Source organism: Simochromis diagramma, unplaced genomic scaffold (genome assembly GCF_900408965.1).
Source record: "Simochromis diagramma unplaced genomic scaffold, fSimDia1.1 OVJJ01000361.1, whole genome shotgun sequence".
Classification (NCBI taxonomy): Eukaryota; Metazoa; Chordata; class Actinopteri; order Cichliformes; family Cichlidae; genus Simochromis; species Simochromis diagramma.
The window spans coordinates 15,460,742-15,481,266 of record NW_024386860.1 but is presented as its reverse complement, the minus strand read 5'-3'; the positions used below and the strand labels follow the sequence as shown (position 1 = coordinate 15,481,266).

Here is a 20,525-nt window from a genome sequence, read left to right as displayed (position 1 = left end):
CCAAAAAACAAAAAAGAATACACCAATCTGAGATATTAGGAACTATAAATGTTTACAGTTATTCTCAATAAATTCCTTTTGATCCGTTTCGGTCTTTCTTACCTTTCTTATGGCAGGTCTTCAGCAGGTGGCTGGTGGGTTTGTACGGGACCCCTCCGAGTTTGGTCCCGGTGCTTCCCAGCCTGGCCCGGCCCAGGGGGCTGCCGTTCTGCTCCAGCCGGGGCAGCTTGGCCGGCGGGGCCTTGGCGTCTGCCATGCTGTTGACCAGCTCTGAGTTCTCCTTGCCCAAACACGTCTCGCTGAGATGTTCCATCATTCTCAGCACCTCAGCTCACTATCACCTGGGGGAGGCAGAAACAGCATGTAATCAGCTGCCAGGGGAGATATGTGTGTGGCATAAAAGAAGCAGGAGAATGAAGCGTTGCCACGTGATACGAAAGGAGCAATGAACGCGAAATCTTTTGTGTTGATATCACTGACATGTGAAGATGTGAAGGGACATTTTTATAGAGCAAAAAAAAGTCCTTTAAGTAATTGAGACCTCTGAAAACGGACCCATTACGGCAGTAACTGTCAATTCGCCTCGGTTATGATGACTCGGGCCACGGTGATGTCATCTTGCTGCTGTAATGTTCCCATTTTTTAACGCATGTATTATGTATGGGTGTCCCGCTAGAAATTCCCATGCGAGCGGAGGCAAACAGGCCGAGGTTTTAGAGCAAATACATTAATTTGCTGGGAGATTCCACTTCAATAAATACAGTACAGTTCAAGGAACAAGGTTGTGCTGCGGAGCACGCACGGAAGGGGAAACTAACGTAATTCAGTTTGTGAGTCACTTTGTGTGGCTTACCATTCGTGACGCAGCTTGGAGAAAAAAAAGAAAGAAGGCAAAAGGCCGCACCGTCATTTTGTTGTGACAGACAAACAAAATCAGTTACAAGCTTTTACAGGTGTGAACTTTATTTTTAGATTCTGCAAGTGCAGCGAAACACCCGTGGCGAGCAATGAGTTTACAACTTTAGGATGTGGGGGGGGGAGAAAGCAGCTTGAGGAAACTCCAAAACAGGCAGTAGCTGACTCATGAGGGTAGTCATCTAAAGTGGGAAAGAAAAGGGAGGAAGAGACAAAAAGGAAAGATGGAGGATGGCTGCTTTACCCACAGGTGTGCTTACACACACAAACACACACACAGCTTCCTACATCATTTGAAGTGCTCGGGCAAACTTTGAAAATCTGATCAATAATAATAGTAATATGAATAATATTAGGTCACAACAGAAAAATAATTATTCGTGGTGGTTAGTGGGTGCCGGTGGACTGAACTGGAATGCTGTTGTCAAAGAGTGAAAAGGGCAAAATCATCCACCCCCACTCAAAAGATCATGAACTCCTCGATTCATAACATCCAATGAAGCAACTAATTCCCCACAGAGAGGGAGCCAAAGGAATCCAGACCCGGATACAGTCTGGATCCAGGTCAGGATTTTTATATGACCTTAAAACACAAAAACTCTTTGAAGTTTTTACCACTTATTATTATTCAATTTTTTTAAAATCCAATAAAACAAATTGTAATATTATAAATAAAGCTACCCAACAATATAGAAAATGATTAAATTAGTCTTTTGATGCAAAATAAAGTGCTATGTACACTATTGAATCAGCAAATATGATAAGATGATGTATATTTTTCTGCATCATCAATATTTTAACTGTAAGTACCTAAAAGTACTGCTAAAGTTTTTGTACTTGTAGACTTTGACTTAAATAAAGAGTTTAACCACTTTGTAAAAGAGTTTCTTAACACAAAACAAGTCACAATCAATTCATCAAACACTGCTTTCTACAAGGCCCCCCTTGCTTTGTTCTGGGCCACCCCATTTACAAAAATCCTGGACGCCCCTGCTCAAAGGGGGGTGGGAGTTAAGAGAGGAGAAGTTGAGTTTAAAAAAAAAAAAGAAAGAAAGAAAAGAAATAGAAAAGAAAAAAACTTCAAACCAACCTGAACCGCAGCACTTCAGCACTGGAGAGCATATAACACCGGCTGGAAAACGCTTCTTCTTCAAGTTTGGCCAGGGTAGAAAAGATAGAAGAAGAAAAAGGAAAAAAGAAAGAAACCCCCCCTCCCCAAAAACAACTCCCGGTTCCTCTCTTGTTATCTCTCTACGTGTGCATGACAGCGAGGGGTTCCCAAAATCAGTGTTTAAAAAGATGCTTTCTCCTGCTCTTCTTGGCGGAGGACTGGCAGGCGGTGCGAAAAAACAACAACAACCCGGGTCTGTGCAAGGGAGGACGAGGTCGAGATGGACCGTGATAGGCGAACATTGGTAAGCGGTTGTGCGTGTGCGGCAGGAGCGGAGAGAGACAGGAGTGTGCAGCCCTGACGTTACAGCCAATTCCGTCCAAGTGGAGGAAAAAGGACGGCAACGGAAAGCGTTAAAACCGGCGACATTTAGCAACGCTTACAAGTGAAGGCGACTTCGGCTTTAGTTCGCAGCACAACATCCAAAACGGCGAGCAGGCAGCCGCACAGTACGGCCAGCACGAACCACAAGCACCTCGGACACAGTTGTAACAACAACAACCGCCGCCGAGACCTAACAAACCCTCGCTGTGTGTGTTCACGGAGGGACTACGGGAAAAAATAGCTCAGCGTCGGCTTAGCTAGATTTGACTGCCGGCAGACTGAGAGAGAGCAAAAATACTAAGAAGCGACTGTGTGAGCTTGCCATGGAGGCGATGTGGAGACGATATGCGGACAGTCGAAACAGGTTCGCAAAATAAAACAAGGAGAGGGGGGTCAAAAAGTGCGGTTTACTTTCCGATGCCGAGGATGAATAAGGCTCGCTGTGGATGCATAAGAGAGCTGCCTTGATAGTAATAGTAGGAGGTGTCCTGTTGGCTGGGGATTGGCGTCCGGACGGAGCTCCTCTTTCTCTCTATCTCCCTCTCTGTCTCTCCCCCTCTCACTCCGTCTCTCCCTCTCTGTCCCCATTAAATTATTAGTTGTATTGACTCATCACTCCCCCCCTCTCCTCTCCTCGCTGCTGGTGCTGCCGCTGCCTCTGCTTTCCTTCTCTCCTCCTCATTTCAAATGGCGTGGTAAGAGGGGGTAAAAAAATAGGGTAAAAAAAATAGAAGAAAGGATGGGGATGTGTGTGTGTGTGGGAGAGAGAGAGCGCAGGAGATGGGGTGTAAAGTGTGTGAGAATAAGAGAAAATAAGAGGAATAATCCCCTCACACACCACCAGCACCAGCAGCCTTCCCTATTAAAATCAAAACAGATTATTCCTCCGCATCTCAGGCAGGAAAAGTCCTGGCGGAGACAAAGTGGAGAAAGTGGACCGGGAGCGAAACCACACACACATAAACACACATGCATTCACACACACTCACTAATACACACACAACGGGGAGGAACGGTGGTGCGATTTCCGGCTGTGCGCGCAGGAATTTTTAATCAGCTTGATTAGAGTGAGGCGGTCCTGCATTTATTACCGAGTAACACACAGATGCTCACACACACACGCGCGCGCGATACCTTAATTTATGATGTGTTTTATTTATTTATTTATTTCAGGACTTTACTTTGGGCCAAATGTATAGTTTTTGTTTGACAAATTAATCTACATCCAGATGAAGTCAGAATAGCAAAATAAGTAAGGTGGCTGGCCCTTTGAGACAAACTGAAAGCAAAACGTAAAAGTGAGAAAAAAATTTAACAAATGCTGTGTTTGCAAAAAACAAAAACCGTTTATTTAAAACTCCAAAATAATCTCATAACTGGGAATAAAAATAATTTTTTGCAGAGTAGAAATATTGTTTGGAGTTTGATCCAAACCATACACCAAATATATTTAAGGCCACTTTAAATGACCTCAGGATGCAAATATGATGGCTGACCATAACTGACCCTGCTTTATGTCTGAGCTTTAACATTAACCATTTTGCTTTGTCTCATACACATAAGTACCTATGTTGTGCATTTTCCTATTCCATGTGTGGATTACTGATCACAGTTGATTGTGCTGATGTTTATCTTGGCAGACACACATTTCCAAAAGATATTTTTAATCTCAAGAGTCATATTTTCCTAGTTAAATAAAGACTAAATAAAAATATAAAACTAAATACGCTACAAAGTAATATAAGAAATTACACATATAAGTCTAAAAAGCAGATAGTAGCTTTATTTCAAATAAAAAGTGACTACATATTAATATATTTATTTACATTTTCCACCCTTACAGCAATAATATACAATTTAGACTCATATTTTTGTATTAATATGTACGTTGGTTGTTTATCAACTTGAATATTAAGCTTTAGTGATTTCTCAGGGCTATTACTGACTTATTGCTTTGTAAATAGTACAAGTAATACAGTTTTTTTTTAAAAAAGCAGTCTTCATTGCCACATCTCTCATTTCCCTCTCTCAACATTTAGCTTTCAGCAGTCTTCCCATATGTGCTAAAACTTTACCTCCACTGCAAGTTAGACCAAAATATTAGATGAGCTAATCTCTGTTGATATTGTCAACAAAAACCCTGAACAGGCTGATGTTAAGCTATTGTCATTATTTTGTAATTATTTCTCAAACCAGTCCCTGCTGGCCGAACTGCCAAAACATCACACAAGTTAATCTGTTGGTATTGTCAATAAAGGCCTGATCTGGTGTTTTTACCGAACCATTAAGGTGACCCAATAATAAGATCCTCACTCTGACTTCATGAGAAAAAGGTCATTTTAATGATGGACACACCCACACATGGTGTGAGGGGTGGCGTATCTGACTCTCCATCTTTAGATCCTAGAAAGAGCCAGATGGGGGAGTGTGTGAGGCAAAGTTCAGCGTTGAGAATACATGGGGAAATAGATTTTGCACATTAAATGAAAGCATGGGGACACTTGTTTCATAAAAAGCGTGCTTTTCTTCACACTTAACATAAGGTGTGGCTTTGTCATCAGGCCAGTGTGTACATCAAAGAGAAATGAAGAAGCACGTCTGTCCAGGCTGTGCAAGAACAAAAACAGGAAACCAACAGAAAACAGGAAGTGTGTGTACCTATCACATCGACAGAACCTGAATGTTGTCGATCGTGGAGGTCAGGTGCGCATGAAGTGCTACATAACGCTACATGCTGACTTACGATGTGTTTGCAGGGTTGATAAAGCTCATCCCCGCAAAAAAAAAAAAAAAAGACGGCAAATCGTCTCACACAAAGCTGCTGTTTCATAAACAATGCATCCCGGCAGTTGTAAGCATCTTAGCTTAGCCAGTGACGGCAGTCGGAGAAGCCCGACAAAGAAAATGGTTCTAAATTTACATAAAGTGCTTCTTTTAGTTAGGGAAAGACCTGGAGGTCTTTAAAATAAAGCCAAACCTGGAACCAATCAAAAAAACCAATCACGGAAGAAGTGATGCATCACAGTTACACCTCTCATTCACCCCCCTGGTTGTGAAACGAAATCATTGTTCCACCCACCTTTGTGGGGTCAAAAGTTTGTTCATTTTAAAATACATTTGTGTCCAAAAACACTGCATTAGGAATTCATAGCAGGAGGCCAATCAAAGAGGCTTTTAACGGAAAAAAAAAAAAAATGCAACGTGAAACTCACCTTTCGGACCTGAGATGGAACGTCTTGCAATATTGACACCTAGTTAGTGTGAGGTGTAAGTTTTGAGGAGGCGGTTGCATTTTAAAAGGGTCCCACGTCGTATGTGGTTTTTTTAACAGGAAGTAGAAGAGTTGTTGAAAATGCTGATATGCGACCCCAGCATGTTTGAATTCACGTGCAGAGGCTGTCACTCAAAGATTCAGCAATCAATTCTTATCTCAACCAGTCTCTGGTTTTCAGTGAGCTGCCAACACTTGCATTAAACCCAGCTGTGGTGTGCAGTGTGGTTAAAGGACCCAAACTGTGGAGTAAATACTATTTATACATCTTCAGAGATTCATATTATTCAGCAACAAGGCTTCCACCAAGCCCTTTAAGACATAAAAGTCACGAATGGATTATTTGTAAGTTTACCACATCATAGATACATGAAAGTAAAGGACATTTGACTTTATTTTTCATGAATAGAAATAATAATCATGAATATCGTGTGTGTGTGTGTGTGTGTGTGTGTGTGTGTGTGTGCATGCATGCGCCTCCTTTTCAGGTTCTCTGTGATTTGCACTAACATGAATCTGACAGGCTGGAGCCCCCCTACACCCACACCTTCTCTTCAGCAGATTGCTTTGCATCACCTCGGCTTGCACAGCATTGCTACTCAACGTTCTGCACGTTGACATGTTTTCCACGTTTGACATGTTTTACATGATGTTCACGGCAGCGGCTCCCGTTCCTCTCTCTTTCTTTTTTTTAACCAGTTTTTTTCTTCCTTGGCCGTCGTTAGCAGCATCCGGAAAACAGGAGCGATGGTGAAAGCGAGCCATTGTCGGCAAATGCTCTTTTCTATCTGGCATGACGCAAGCAGCCGCAGTCATTTCCACTGTGATTGTCGGGCACCATCAGAGAGCATCGATAACCCCTGCCAGGCCTTGGCACCGCCAACAGGTGCCGGCACTGCCAGCTAGGTTGGCACCGACGTGGCTGTGAAAACCCTCTGACATCCAGAAGGGCACAGATTTGCACTGAATGCACCACTGAATCAACACTGCTGATTATCAATTAACATATACCGTTTTGTATCACACAGAAAAGAGGGAAAAATGGGTTTTGAAACACAGAAAGCCGTTTTAAAAATACTAGCTGTGCGGTGTTATAATCATGTGCTGAATGCAGATTTAGCTCTGTTCAAGGTGGGTTTTTACAAGCCTTGTGTGGCTTTGTGTTGGGGAGATGCATGTACACAAGTGTAATTGTTCAGGCAGGATTTTGTGCCTGATGGCTACATTTGTAAAGAAATCATGAAAAATGACATGACAGACTGGATGCTAAAGAGACACCTCATATTTAAATAATATTAAAATATATTTCACCCTCAGTGTGTGCATTATCACAGGTACCGCGTGTGTTTTTTTCCCATAACACACTTATCAGTGGTATCATATCTGGCCCGCTGCTTTTTAAACCACACGTCCCTGAAGAAATGAAGTATTATGTGCCTTTCATTTAAAAGGACACTAATAATCGGCACACAAAAGGGGGAGAAAAGGCTGAAAATGAATCAGAAAATATATTATTGTTGGCTCAGCATCGAGAGGCGTCTTTATTTAGTGTGTCAAGCGAAGCGGCAGCGCCATCACTTACTCTACGTAGGTGTTGTGATGTCTTCATGCTCACCACTTGTGATGCTTCTAATGGGAATTAATGCGATTATTTGGTTACTAATACAAATTAGTCTGCGGATCCAGTCTGAGCAAACACACAGACGCAGCATGGGGGTTAGCGCTGTCACTGGTTCGACTTTGAGCTCTTTCTGCAAGTGTCTCGCGCAACAAAAAAAACACACACACATAAACATAATAGTATTATTAGAGGCTGAAGAGGATTTAATAATCTGTCGAGGAAACGTGTCAAAACACGCCTGCATCAGTGTGGGTGCGCAGACGAACCTCAAAAATATGTCATGTGCAGAGAAAAAATGAAAACAAGGGTGTTGTACAGTAGATGCCGTGCAAAACCAAGAAGCAGTTAAATGAGTAGCAAAAAAAAAAAGCCACAAAAATAAAGCGAACCTCTTTTCTAAACAAGAGCACAGCACTTGGTGCAGAATTGATTTTTCTATCATGAATGAATTCAGGAAAAAGGGAGGCGTTTGACTTGTTTAGTGCCACTGACATTTCTTTGACAGTGTGTGGGCAAATAAGTTTCAAAAGGCGCTACAGACTCCACTAACCCAACCCAGAATATTACACATTCTTAACAATACAAGCGCAATGTGTCATCATTTGGTTCGATGCTGTCTCAGAGGTGCTCATTGTTTTCTCAGAAATGTTTTTTTAAGAGTGACCGGTTTCACCCTTGGTCTGTGTGTGTGTTCGTTGTCACAGGTACTGCTTGCGTTTTCCTGTTGCGCACAGACAGCTCGCATTCAGCTCTGTACAGAGCTCAGCTTTGAGGTGGTTTATTAATATTTACATGCAAGACGTAAAGAGCTACTTACACAGCTGCTGCGAGGTGACCACAAAAAGACAAACTACTCCGCCGTGAATATATCCTTCAGCTCGAATTAGTTCCGTGTTTTAAATTAGCTTCTCATACAAGGAGTGTGGCTTTCAATTAGCGGCAGGAGAAGGTGATTTCTACATTTCTCATATGTCCGCACTTTGGTGTGGGAGGAGGCAGAAAAGAGAGAAAGAAAGAACAAGGGGGATGTAATGAACTGAGAGTCGGCTCCTAAGTACTTAATTGTTTTATAATCACATGAAGTCGACAGAAATAGAAGCAGAGCAAGTGGTCTCCACCTCAGGCCTGCTGACAGGAAGGCCTAACGCCAGTTCCCCTCAGAGGGTCTCGGCGTCGCTGCAGACAGCAGACCCCACGAGGATTTCCTCCCTCCCCATTTCTGATACAGAGACAGATCGACCGCTGCACTCCCACCTCTTGTTTTCAGGTTAAAACTCTCCACACCCAGCAGCCACCCCGATGGCGTGTGGTGTACACTGTACACTGTGCAGCTCCCACACAGATGCACGCCACACAGACAGACACATGTACATCCGCTCAGCGGTGGCGAGCGTGTTTCCGCGCCGTTTGTAACGAGGACCCTCTGCCCTGGAAGTTCGTGCCTTTTGCCCGAACCCGTGACCCCCGCCATCAGGATAATATTGGCTGTAATGACCGCCGAGCAGCGCCGTGTCGGTTCAAGCCCATGTCAGGCCTCCTCACGGGAATCTGCGCTAATGATTCAAAGCCAACATCCCCGCCCAGGCGCGCCCAGAGGACCCTTCACCGCCTTGTTTATCACCCCCCTCCCTCTCTTGCGCCTCTGCGCCTTTATCGAATTATAAAACCAATTAGTCATAGAACAATCAACAGGCATCAGAGGCAGGGCCCTGTTTGGAGAAATTACTTTTCTGTCACTGCGTGCTGGACGCCGGTCGTCACATGATCAAATAATTAAACTCTAATTTCTGCCTCGTGGACGGCAAAAAATAAACAATTAATAGAGTTAGAGAGACACGGGTGTTAGTGTGTGAGAGGCAGAAAGAAATACTGAAGACGGCTTTGTGAGAGAGGGCACGCTGAAGGGGCGAGAAAGGTTGTCATGGCCCGCTGGGTTTTTCCTGAAGTGGGTGAGAGGCGGTGAAGGGCACAGTTCCCCTGGCCTTGTGGGGAGTGTTAAGGAAATGAGGGCAGGTGACGGGATGGTGTTACTCGCCTCAGTGTGCAAGAAGTGAGGCTGCAGTGAGTTGAAGGGAAAAAAGATGGCACGCAAGCGTGTAAGGAAACCGCGCTTAATATTCAGGCTTAGGCAGAAGTATTGAATAAGAAGCACAGACTTAAAGATGTGTTTCTTTATCTACATATTTTTCTTTGCATATTTAATCCCTTGTCAAAGGATGCATCATCCATCCACTGACGAACAAAACAGTTGATAAGGCAAATGTGTGTGTGTGTGTGTGTGTGTGTGTGTGTGTGTGTGTGTGTGTGTGTGTGTGTGTAAGACAGAGAGTACAGTATCTGTTGAAATTGTTTCATTGGGGTATGTGGGCGGGTATTAACAACCTGATCTTAGCGGGATGCGCTTTCCTCTAAATCGCTGTTTTTTTTCCTCCCTCTGAACAAAGGATTCAGAAAAACCTACACAGATCGGATGAAGACAAGCATCGAATGAAAGACAATGAGGGTTTTTTTCCCTCTTGAGAAAAAAAACATACGATTAGACCGGTAATAATATGATTTGAATCATGAAAACTTGAATGTGTTTGCGTCTGTAATTTATATTTGATACAGGAGCATGAAGCACAATAAAGAACAAGAACACACCCCCCCCCCCAACTCCAAACTCCAAAAAAAAATCTAACATAAGAGGGATGTCATTTCATAAAAGCGTGACAAAACCAATGTGACGGACTTCGGATATTTTTTTATGTCCCAGGGAGGACACGCCAAGCCATTCAGCGAACGGGGCTGACTGTGGGGACCCAAAAACAATATGATGCTTTTATCACTAAGCCAAGGAATCTGGATCAACAGTATGCAAAGCATATGCCAAAATAAATGCAGTTGAACATGCCGGGACAACATAACCCACCCCTGTTTCTTTCTTATAGGGAACTTTCCAGATAATGACAAAATGAGCTGTAACTCCTGAATCACACACACTAAAAGCATGCACCCAGGGTGGTATGTCTGTAACTGACAAGGGGGGGGCTTTCTTACATTTTTGAGCCCTGGAATGCAGCAGTCATTATTAACTCACCAGCGTTTTCTTATTCCACACTAGTTGTAACACGCCACCAAAAAGAAAAAACGGGGGAAAAAAGAGGGAATCATTGTTATCTTTCTCCTCTATTAGCAATCATAACAGAGCTATTTCATACAGAGGAGGCATGGCGGGGAGTGTGGAGGGATGGAATCCCCAAAGAGCCACACATTAAAAAACGAGACAGGCCTCTTATTTACTGGCGACAGTCTAATAAATACATTTGCTGGCAGCTAAACAGGTATTTACTCTGCTCCCTACCACAGGTATAATTTCACTGTTTGCTGAGCTGTTATTTTGCTACAGCGATAATTATCGAGGTGGTAAAGAAAGACGATTAATGGTTTTAGCCTGAGATATCAGCCTCAGCAAAGTGAGGAACAGCCCAGCTCTAAACTCCCAGCAAATACTCAGCGAGTGAGGTGGTGGTGGTGGTGGTGGGGGAGTTAATAAACAGCATCTTTTGCTGGAGGAATTCAAACAACAACCACGACACACAGCCGACACAGCAAAGCTTATGGAGACGTATAGGAGTGTCTGTTGTGTGTTTAGGGACAGCTACTTTCCCTGAACTTTTTTTTCTAATTTTACTGAAAGCAATGATGATTGAGAGCATAATTCAATTTTAAAGCAAAGTGATGAAGCATTCCTAATATAATTTGAGTGCAGACTGCACAGCAAAAACAACAACAAAAATCACAACCTGTGCTCTCCGATGTCCACGCTAATTGGTGTCTCGGGGTCACAGGACAAACTTTCTGCTCCCGCTCACTCCTGACAACCTGCCCTTCAGAGTCTGTGAACCTGACACTGAGCGAGAGCACGGCAACGTGCAGACGCTGATTTACACTTAACTAACACCACCTCCACCTGAGAGATAAGATTTAATTTGTCATCCTGCCAGTCCTAAGAAACCCTTTGACCTGACGACCTGAAAGTGATGATTAAAAGAGATGTGATGCAGAAGCGTCACTGGGATTTAAAAGCAAAAGACGGTGAGAAAGCCCTGAGTGTTTGTGCACACTACACGCTGATTTCCTGCTATTACAACACTACTACAGTACAGTAAATGCCGCGTGCACTAGTTTCGATTAGTCGTAATGAAAACAAAACTAAGCTCTGAGGGGAAAAATCTGAGTATAACAAGGTTAAACCTGTAACTTAAAAGAAGAAGGGTGAGTATATTTAAATGTCTTCTCTGATCGTAGGTTTATTGTAAATCACGGTAGGGTTATTGTAAGAACTGGGAACACATTCAGAGGATTTCATTAGGCACTAATAAGCTGTAACAGATGTTTAAGCTTTACTGCTGGATCTGTGTGACCCAGCAGTATGAAGCAACGCTGACATCTTCACACTCTGATTCTTATCATTCCTGCTAAACTAGAACGAGTGGAGAAATTTTGCCAAACATATTGACTTGGTATCGTATGTACACAAACATTTTTTGTGCCACTTTCACAACCGCAAGCTGATAAGGAGTGGTTGTAATGAAGGCGAGGAGTAATACCGAGAAGTTTTGCTTCAACGCTCACAAACTGCCGTTGAGGCTTTCTTCTGGTTGTCTGAGGACTTTTACAAGAAGTGACACATGGCAGCCCGAGACAGGAAAAAGGCTGTTTGTCATTGCTGTCTAAGGCACTGACCAGATAAGCCACAGAACCTTGAACTGCCACAGATCTGCAAAGATAAAAGGGAGAAAAATCACCGGTGTTGTGCCATAACCTGCTTTTTCCCATGCAGTAGTGCCACTCTTGACCTTGTAATTTGCACGTGCGTGAGCAACGCACATGACCTGACTACAGCAGCAACATGGTAAACAACCGGTGACACCGTGAAGTAATTATTATTTTTCAGAAAGCTATCAGATCAGGTCTCTGAAATGCAAAACGCCGCTAGATTATTATTATTTTGTATAAAATTAATTTCTCTGCACAATTGTCACAAATGATCACCCCTGTGCCACATCTTGCTTGTGCCTTAAACGCAAACTCTACTCTGTCTTACATGTGTGTATTTATGCTGATATCTATATATAAATAATCTCGAATATCTGAGTGAAAGCCACTGGCCTTGCTGCTGTGTGAAATGTCAGCTATTTTTCAAAAGGAACAGACAGAGAGTGAAACCTTTAAAAACCTGTAAACCACAGAAGATTGGTGCCCACGCATTTTGAGCACACTAATACATCTTCTCATAACTGCTCCCTATTCTCTATCTCTTTATCTAACACACACATAAACACACACACACACAGGTCTGGTTGTACCTGAAATTACTTTATCAGCACTGTGACAAAAGCCATAAGGCAGACCAAAACAGCATTACCACGCCGACTCTGTCATCACATCCTTCTGACTGCCTGACGCCAAGTCAAGCAGAAAGAAAGCAATAAAGTCATTTAATGTTTGTTTCCTTCTGAGTCTCTCACACCTTTTTTTATACCTTGTTGGGCTCAGTCAGTGTTTTTTTTTTTTAAGAGTTACACAAAATGTTTCATGTCACAGCAGTTAAAATGTTGAAGCAAGTTGACACGTAATTAAATGGTAAGTATGTGGAGGAAATAAATGAAGTGGCTCTAATGGCCTAATAAAAAGTAGTAAAAGTAGATGGGCAGTTGGGCTGCAGTAGATTCATTTCTAATAGACGTGTCAGCTGTTTGATAGCACGCACTTCATTATAAGTAAGAGAGGAAGGCCTGATTTTGAAGTCTAGTATTTTCTACACGATTCACGACTCGACGGAAAACTAAGCAACTTTCTGTGACACGGTCAGGCCAGGAGCAGCGGTGGCGATGGCTGCATCACTTCTCCTCCTCCTCTGCTGCGACGCAGAGTAAGTTGTTAAATGAATTAGAGGAGATGGGTGCACTTAACCCCGCGAATATCACGAGTGCTTTGCTTATTTGTGCAGAAACGACACGGGCCCGTTTAAATTTAGAAAGTTCTGAATGCGTGCGTTTAGGTTCGGCGTCACCGCTCACAATCTCGATTTTAATTTTATTTATTTTATTTAAAAAATCTCTCTGAAATATTAAATTCTTACAGCCACTTTTGGTCTGCGGGTTTTAAGTGATTTGGAAGATGAAGGTCTGCAAAATTGCTTTTAATTCATTTAGAGTATCTCACTCTTCTAATTCCAAGGAGACCCCCTTTTTTAATGTGACACGCAATAAAAATGTGATTTCAAACCCGTGCAGATGCTCTAATAAAGAGGCATGTGACAGAATGACAGCGGACAGCGATCACTTGAGCAGAAACAGTTTAGAGTAAGAGACCGTACCTTTAAAGTCAGCAGTCGCCCGACCTCTTGTTTTCCATCAAAAGTTGAACAATCTCTTGTCACTGCTCCACGGCGAGAGATCCAAAAATAGGCGACTGCTCTGTGGGAGGAAGAACTGCTTTTTTTTAAAAAAAAAAAGAAAAAAAAAGTCAAAAGTCCTACGGATGAGGAGGAGGAGGAGGGGGTCGTCAAGTAGAAACCGCACTGGCGGAGGTTGGAGTGAAGTTGGGGAGCGCACACGGCTGATGGAGCGCAGAAACGCGAGCAACCGTGCGCTGCGGGCAGCGGGGGTGAAGAAGAGGAGAGTAGAGTAGCGGCATGTGAGGAGGGCTGCTTTGAGAGGGTGGCAGGTAAATGAACCGCCCCTCCCCGTTTCTGATGCTCAAATCGATGATTTGCCAGCTGTGGCGCAGCTTGTCTCATTGCCCCACTTTGGTTTTTACAGCCGCTCCTCTCCGACGCGCCGCTCTCCGGGGACAGAGAGCGAGCGAGAGAGAGAGCGAGAGAGAGAGAGAGAGAAGTCACTGCCAGGAGAGCTCTCACACTCATTCATTTTCATATTTACACGCCACATGTTTGCATGTCAAGAAGAAGAAGAAGGGAGGAAAAAAAAGTCTGGTAAATAGTAAAAGTGCGCGCAGCGGCGTGCGTTTTGCTCCGAAGCGACTCAAAGCCTGTTGTTTTAATAGCGGAGGGCAACCTGCCAGCTTTCCCTCCCCGCACACCTGAGCCGAGCATGAAACCGTACTGCCCGGTACAGTCTGGTATACATCACATGCTCGTATCGACATAAAGAGCTGTTTATTAAAGCAGATGGGTTGATTTCTCTGAAAGCCGCCAAAATATAGGAAACAAGGAAGGGGGGAAAAAGTTTTCAAGAATAATTAAGTTTGAACAATGCTGGTTGAAAGGCGTGTTAATGCTGCAGTCTGTTCTTCTGCTGTGTTTGCCGAAAGCTATTTTTCCAATTAATTTCGCCAATTTAAACAAGGCTTTTAGTGGGAAATAATTATTATTCCGACTATTCGGCAGTGAACATTTTTAATGCATCATTACTGAACCACACTCACTTTTATTTTATCAACGCAAGCTGTTGCTGTGTGCTTTTTTTGCGCTTATAACTTAACTGCGGACATCACGCAGACACAGATCCACCAACCGAAGTCAATACAGGCCTGTTTAAATAAGAAATTAAAAAAAAAATAGATACTAAATGACTGCAAATTTGTAAAACCAGCATAGAGAGAGGATCATTTCATTTTATTTGTTGTCTTGGATATTTTTTAAGAACACAGTAAGAAGCTGAATTAGCCGAGACACTGAGGATGCTGACAGAGAAAGAAGAAGAGAGAAAAAACCTTTTATTTTCCGCCCTGATAGCGTCTAAATATATTTGTGATATTTTAATTGATTTTCATATACTGAGTGCTGTATTTACGTGAAAAAAAATACAATATAGAGAGATATAGGTCGCTTTTTCTGCTGAAGTCTGAAAATAGATGGGAAACATCTGTACATGTGGTAAATTCAATTTAATAGTCTTAATGAAGTACATATTACACTTAGTAAAGGAAATTATTTTTATACGTCTACATGTTGTGCTTGAACGTCCCCAACAATATCCTTCAGCATCAGAAAAAAGATGAAAGAGTTTAATGCAAAAATAATTTATTATATTTGACTTTATTTGTGCCAATCGTGTATGTGCATGAGCTGCTGCTGATCATGTGGATGTGACACTATAATGTGAGTGTGTTTTATACTGTGTGTGTGTGTGTGTGTGTGCATCACAGATTGTGGTTTGCAAGAATTTTTTTTTAAAATTTGTGTCATGTGTTTGAACTTTCTTGCACCTTGCACATATATACACATTTGTCACATGCACGCCTTTGTTTGTTTGCCTGCGTGTGTGAAATGATTGACAGTTTGCATCTGCACAGGCTAACTGCTATGCACTAGCAGGTGTGCAGGAGCCCACAGGTAATGCAGCTGTTTACTTACAATACGAACGTGTTTCTTTGGCTGGATTTAGCATAATAACACACTGATCCATTTACATTTACACTTAATTTACAAACCCCCGTGAAAATAGAATTAGTGAGGGGAGGGAAAGGAGCTAAAAGAAACTGAGCAACAGAAGGTGAGATGAAGATAGAGTTAGTCTTAAACAAATCTGAATGTTCCTCTTGTTGTCCACGCTGAACATAAAGGACTGGAGTCATTATTGTAAGCTCATATATGAAAATACTTCTCAGAAAAGTTCATTTGTTGTGGTTTTGGGACTCCACAAAAGTTTCATTATGAAGTATCTGAGATCTGCATTTAAAGAAAAAAAACAGGGAGGAAAAAAAAATCACACACACACACTCTCTCACAGATACACACAATCTCTGCATATGATTCACAACAGCTCTCTCCCGGGAGATTGAATGGGAATTGAAAAGTTCCAGTAAAGAGATTCAAATTTGCTTTTTGCATAATTATAAATTCATGCTAAGTTGGGGATGTTTTCATCATTACGGACAACAGCTGGTGATTTCAATGCAGCCTCTGTTTTATTCAACAATTCATGCTGCTGCCTCCCTGAGCCCACATGTGCTGCAGTTGTTACTTTAACCACAAGGGGGACCAGTGAGTTTCATGTTAAACAGGGTAGAGTAAGAGGAGAGGAGGTCAGCAAATGATGGCCCCTCTTTATAAGACTCTTTTCATTCTTTGGGTTTAATATGCTGGCATCCAGCAGCTTTTACCAGTATTTCTGAGAGTAAAAAAACAGCAAACCCTGACCTCTGGATTCAAACACAAAGAACATTAGTGCAGCAGCGATGTGCGAGAGCTGTGGATGTGTTCCAAAACATTAATACAAATTGTTAATGTGCATCTATGTTGCTGAAGCATGAGTAGGGCACATATAAAGCACAAAGAGAGGACCAAGTGTGTGTGAAGCGCAAGCAAATCAAAGCAGACCTTGAGCTGAGACATTTCAATCGTCTGCACTAAAAAAATTTTCTCTGAAAACAATAAACAGCACTTGCAAAATTACAAGGGTTATACACCCCAGAATTAATCTTTCCAACCCATAACTAAATAGAGAGACACTGTTGCGTCTCCATCAAGTGGGTATATTTTAATTACAGGCTATTGACTACTCAAAGTAATTTGTCTCAGAAAGATGCCCAAGAGCTATAAGACAGACGTCTCGTCTAAATCAGGAATGCTCAGCCACTTTGTGTGCGGGTGTGTTTTCTTTTTTAAGCTCTGGTTTTGTGGTTAGCCTTTGTAACTTTCCTCAATAGATCTTTTATAATCTTTCACCTTTTAAAGATTAACAAGGATTCCTGTCTACCTATGACTTGTCTACCTGGCTTCATCCAAGGGTAAACACTGGCTTCCCACATTTTCTCCTCCTCTGATCTCCTCGGCAGGAATCGAAATGGAAGTGCAATTTTTCCTTGCTTTTCTTTACAGCATCTCTTCGCATTTTGAGAGAGGAGTATACTTCACAAGCTCACCTCTCAAATGAAACACTATTAATCCTCATTTGCGTGCTGCCAACGAGGACAGTGGAGATGAGAACCAATCAGAACAACAAAAGCTGACCCGCAGCAGCAACTCCAAAGCGCACACGCCTACAGCTGTTAATGGGATGTCAGTCAGCTGGGCGAAAGAAAACAGCCCGGAAGAGTAATTACTTTCCGGTGTGAACTCTCCCGTCAGATGTGGCAGCTTAATGTCACTTAGTACATTACTGCATGTGGAGAGTGTCAGTTGAACATTGGTGGCAGCTGCCCAGATGTTAGAGGACTCTGTGATCACAAATTTTCTTCAGGTATACCGATGTGCTCGTTTTTCTGTGTAACACATTAAGATCTTGTGTCAGTTATGCAGTGAGGGGCACAGTGGGATTTCTTTTCCTTGAGCATTCTGGTAATGTGAACATCATGAAACCATCTCCAGCCCTGCAGTGTTAAACTCTTGACCTCAAACTGATCCTAGGATCACGGAGGATCATAAGGAGGATTTTTTTAAAGCTTAACTGAGCAAAAAGTTTTGAGTTTTAAATATATATCACATTGTGTCTGTTGATCCCCAGAGAGAATGTGAAGTAATTTGGATCATCGGGAACAGCTGTGACTTTAGTGGTTGTCAAAAAAAGACTGTGTTCTTTGTCCCTTGTTTCTTTTTTTCTCTTATCCACAGTCCTTGTACTGATAATGGTGACGCATCAGCTTCTTAAAGTTGAGAAACTACTACCTGATTAGTGTCAGAGAAAAGTATGTTTATTGTCAGTGGGAAACTCCTGTCTCCTCAGTCTGATGTTTGATGGGCTCATCCATCCCACCCTCCTCCCTAACTTACTCTGGGTGCCTACTGACTTTCTCCTTTTCCTGGAGGGTTTTGTCTCTCTATTTCAAGCGACATTGTTTTTAAACACTTGCCTTTCTTGTTGGAGGAAAACTTTAATCAGAAGAGTCTGAAAGTCCAAGAATTCTATTTACAAAAATCCAACGCAGCATTAAAGAGTGGCTCTTGGTTGGTGGCAGTGTGCATATGAAATTACGATGTACGATTGTAGCTCTTTGTCATATTTTGGATGTCGTTGGGTTGTTCGTAGCTCTTCCAGAGGCATTTCTGCTCTAAACGTGTCACACGGTTTCACTTTGATAATCTCTGAATTGTTCAACAGCTGAAAAAAGAATCAAAGATTAAAGGAAAGTAGAAAATCAGATATATTTCAGTCTTTCACTCTGATACATATCAGTGCTCTGAACTAACTGTTTAAAAAGGACACAACATTAAACTCACCTACCTAATAGTGTGTAACCCTCCCCAGGACCTCTGGAGTGTCCTGTAGCATTTGTGTGTAGAACATCAGAGCCTTTGGGTGGGGCTGCAGATGTTGATCAGATTGGATTTCATGAACAGTTGACCCACTGAGGGAGGCTAATGTCGTTGGGAAGTGCCATTACCACGAGGCATGTGTGTCTGCAGTGTGCAATGTTTAAATGAGTGACAACTAACAAATTAAAGTCCACACAATGACACAACACAGTGTTATCAGTGTCATGCAGTTCACCTGGGACCGTAAGTATGAATCATTCAAATATTTGTGTGTGTTCATATATGTAGAAAACAATGTAAAAGTGAAATGAGCACTTTGAATGGAATATTTCTACAGTGTAGTATTGTTGCTCTGAGATCTGGTTTATTATCACTTATGTGTAGACGACATCATGCCTTTCATGTGAATTCACAGTTTTATAAAATATGCTTTTAATGCAGCTGGAATATATAAAATGACCACATTGTCTCTGTCAAAGGAACAAAGAAACACCAGGTGTTAAGAACATCTGGCAAAGGGTCGGTTAAAGTGTCTATATGTTGCAAAAAAGCAGTCGTGTAATTATATATCTTAATATTACACATTATTTAGGATGATACCACCCGCAAACAGTTGGATTTTCTGTCATAGAAAGGAGGCTAAAGAGCATGTATGTTGTTAAAAAGTTACGCATTCCTCTGGCATCCATCCACGCAACATTTAACCCGTAGCTTGGTCGTGTCAAGTCTGTAAACACGGCTGGATGTCGGGCATGTCAACCAGCACAGAGCTAGGGGAACTACAGCGTCTAGGCCTCTGTGTTTGACATGCATCTCAGAGCAGCGCTGCCGTCACAGTGAGACACCCTATCTCCTGGAGAGTCTATTAGCTGTGCTTAATTAAACAAATGTGATTAGACTGATCCAAACTCACACAACTGAATCCCCGGTAAGAAGTCAACCATGAGAGGAGGCTGCAGAGAGAAAGTCGAGTCACGCATGGCTTGGCTTTATTAATAGCGCCTATTACACACTAACGCACAGCCTTGCAAGCTGCAGAGTTAACGTGTGAGTAATGTGTGCGGGCAGCGACGTTTTCGGGTCCACTTCTGAAGTTTGTCAATCAGAGTTTAGTGCTGACGTACAAAGAGAGAACGAAAGTCGGAGTATCAGGATAAGGTGATAACTAATAAGAGATTGATTACTGGTAATTTAGTGCAAAATACGTGGGAGGGATTTAGCCACGGCTGTCTGCTGTAACTGGGTGGAAAGCAACAGGGAAATTTTCACTAACTTGAAAAAGATGAATCATTGACAGAGACAGAGAGATGAGAGAGAAACCAAGGTAACTCCATGTGCTAATATTTTAGGGGGATTTTAACTGTGAGTCATTTCAATTCACCGTCAAGCGTAAGCTGTTTCTGTCAAGAAATATTATTTGCTACTCAGTAGGTTTTTAGTTGAGGAAAGAAGTAGCAGAAAGATGCAGAGTTGCAGAAACTCAGTTAAAGTTTGAACTCTCTCTGCCCTTGCATCTCCTCAATTTGATTGTGCACTCATTAGTCAATCACAGACAACCTAGACATGCAGGACAGCGCTGCTTAAAACAATGGTCTGTCTATGTCTGAGTGAACCGAGGGCTTCTAATGAGCCACTGCAGGTAATATGGCTCTGATATCTAACTGGGTGGATGCCAGTTCAAATAATGAGGCCTCTGGTAGTTTCTTAAAAAGTTCACCAAGTTTAGTTCAATTAAATGACTCCTTTAAAACCCTCGTCTTTCAAAAATTGCAGAGTTCCCGTAGTTGAATTTTTTCCACAGGCTTCTCGGGTCAGGCAGTTTCAAAACGGTATAAATTCATCTACACACCGTCCTTAAAACAACAACTGTGTCATATATTTCCTTTCATTTATTATTTGTGTCATGCACTACATTTTGTCACTCAAAGGATCCGAGAACAACCAATTCGGTACATTCAGGAAGCATCAAGGTGCTAAACTCCTCCTGAATAGTGTTTCTCTAACCTGAAGTGGTGTG

General features: G+C 42.3%; 1 protein-coding gene across 5 annotated transcripts in view; it reads right to left on the bottom strand.

The window, feature by feature from the left end:
• LOC120732873 (DNA-binding protein SATB1) overlaps positions 1-14,904 on the bottom strand; it is a 60,959-nt gene extending 46,055 nt beyond the window's left edge. Inside the window, exons 1-2 of one of the 5 annotated variants that reach the window (XM_040030752.1) lie at positions 13,667-14,904; positions 103-341 (exon numbers count right to left, since the gene is read on the bottom strand). In XM_040030752.1, coding sequence (XP_039886686.1) covers positions 103-316 — 214 coding nt within the window. In that variant the 5' untranslated portion in view covers positions 317-341; positions 13,667-14,904. The other 4 variants (XM_040030751.1, XM_040030748.1, XM_040030750.1 and 1 more) reach the window with 4 other exon arrangements.
• Positions 14,905-20,525: the final 5,621 nt, after the last annotated feature.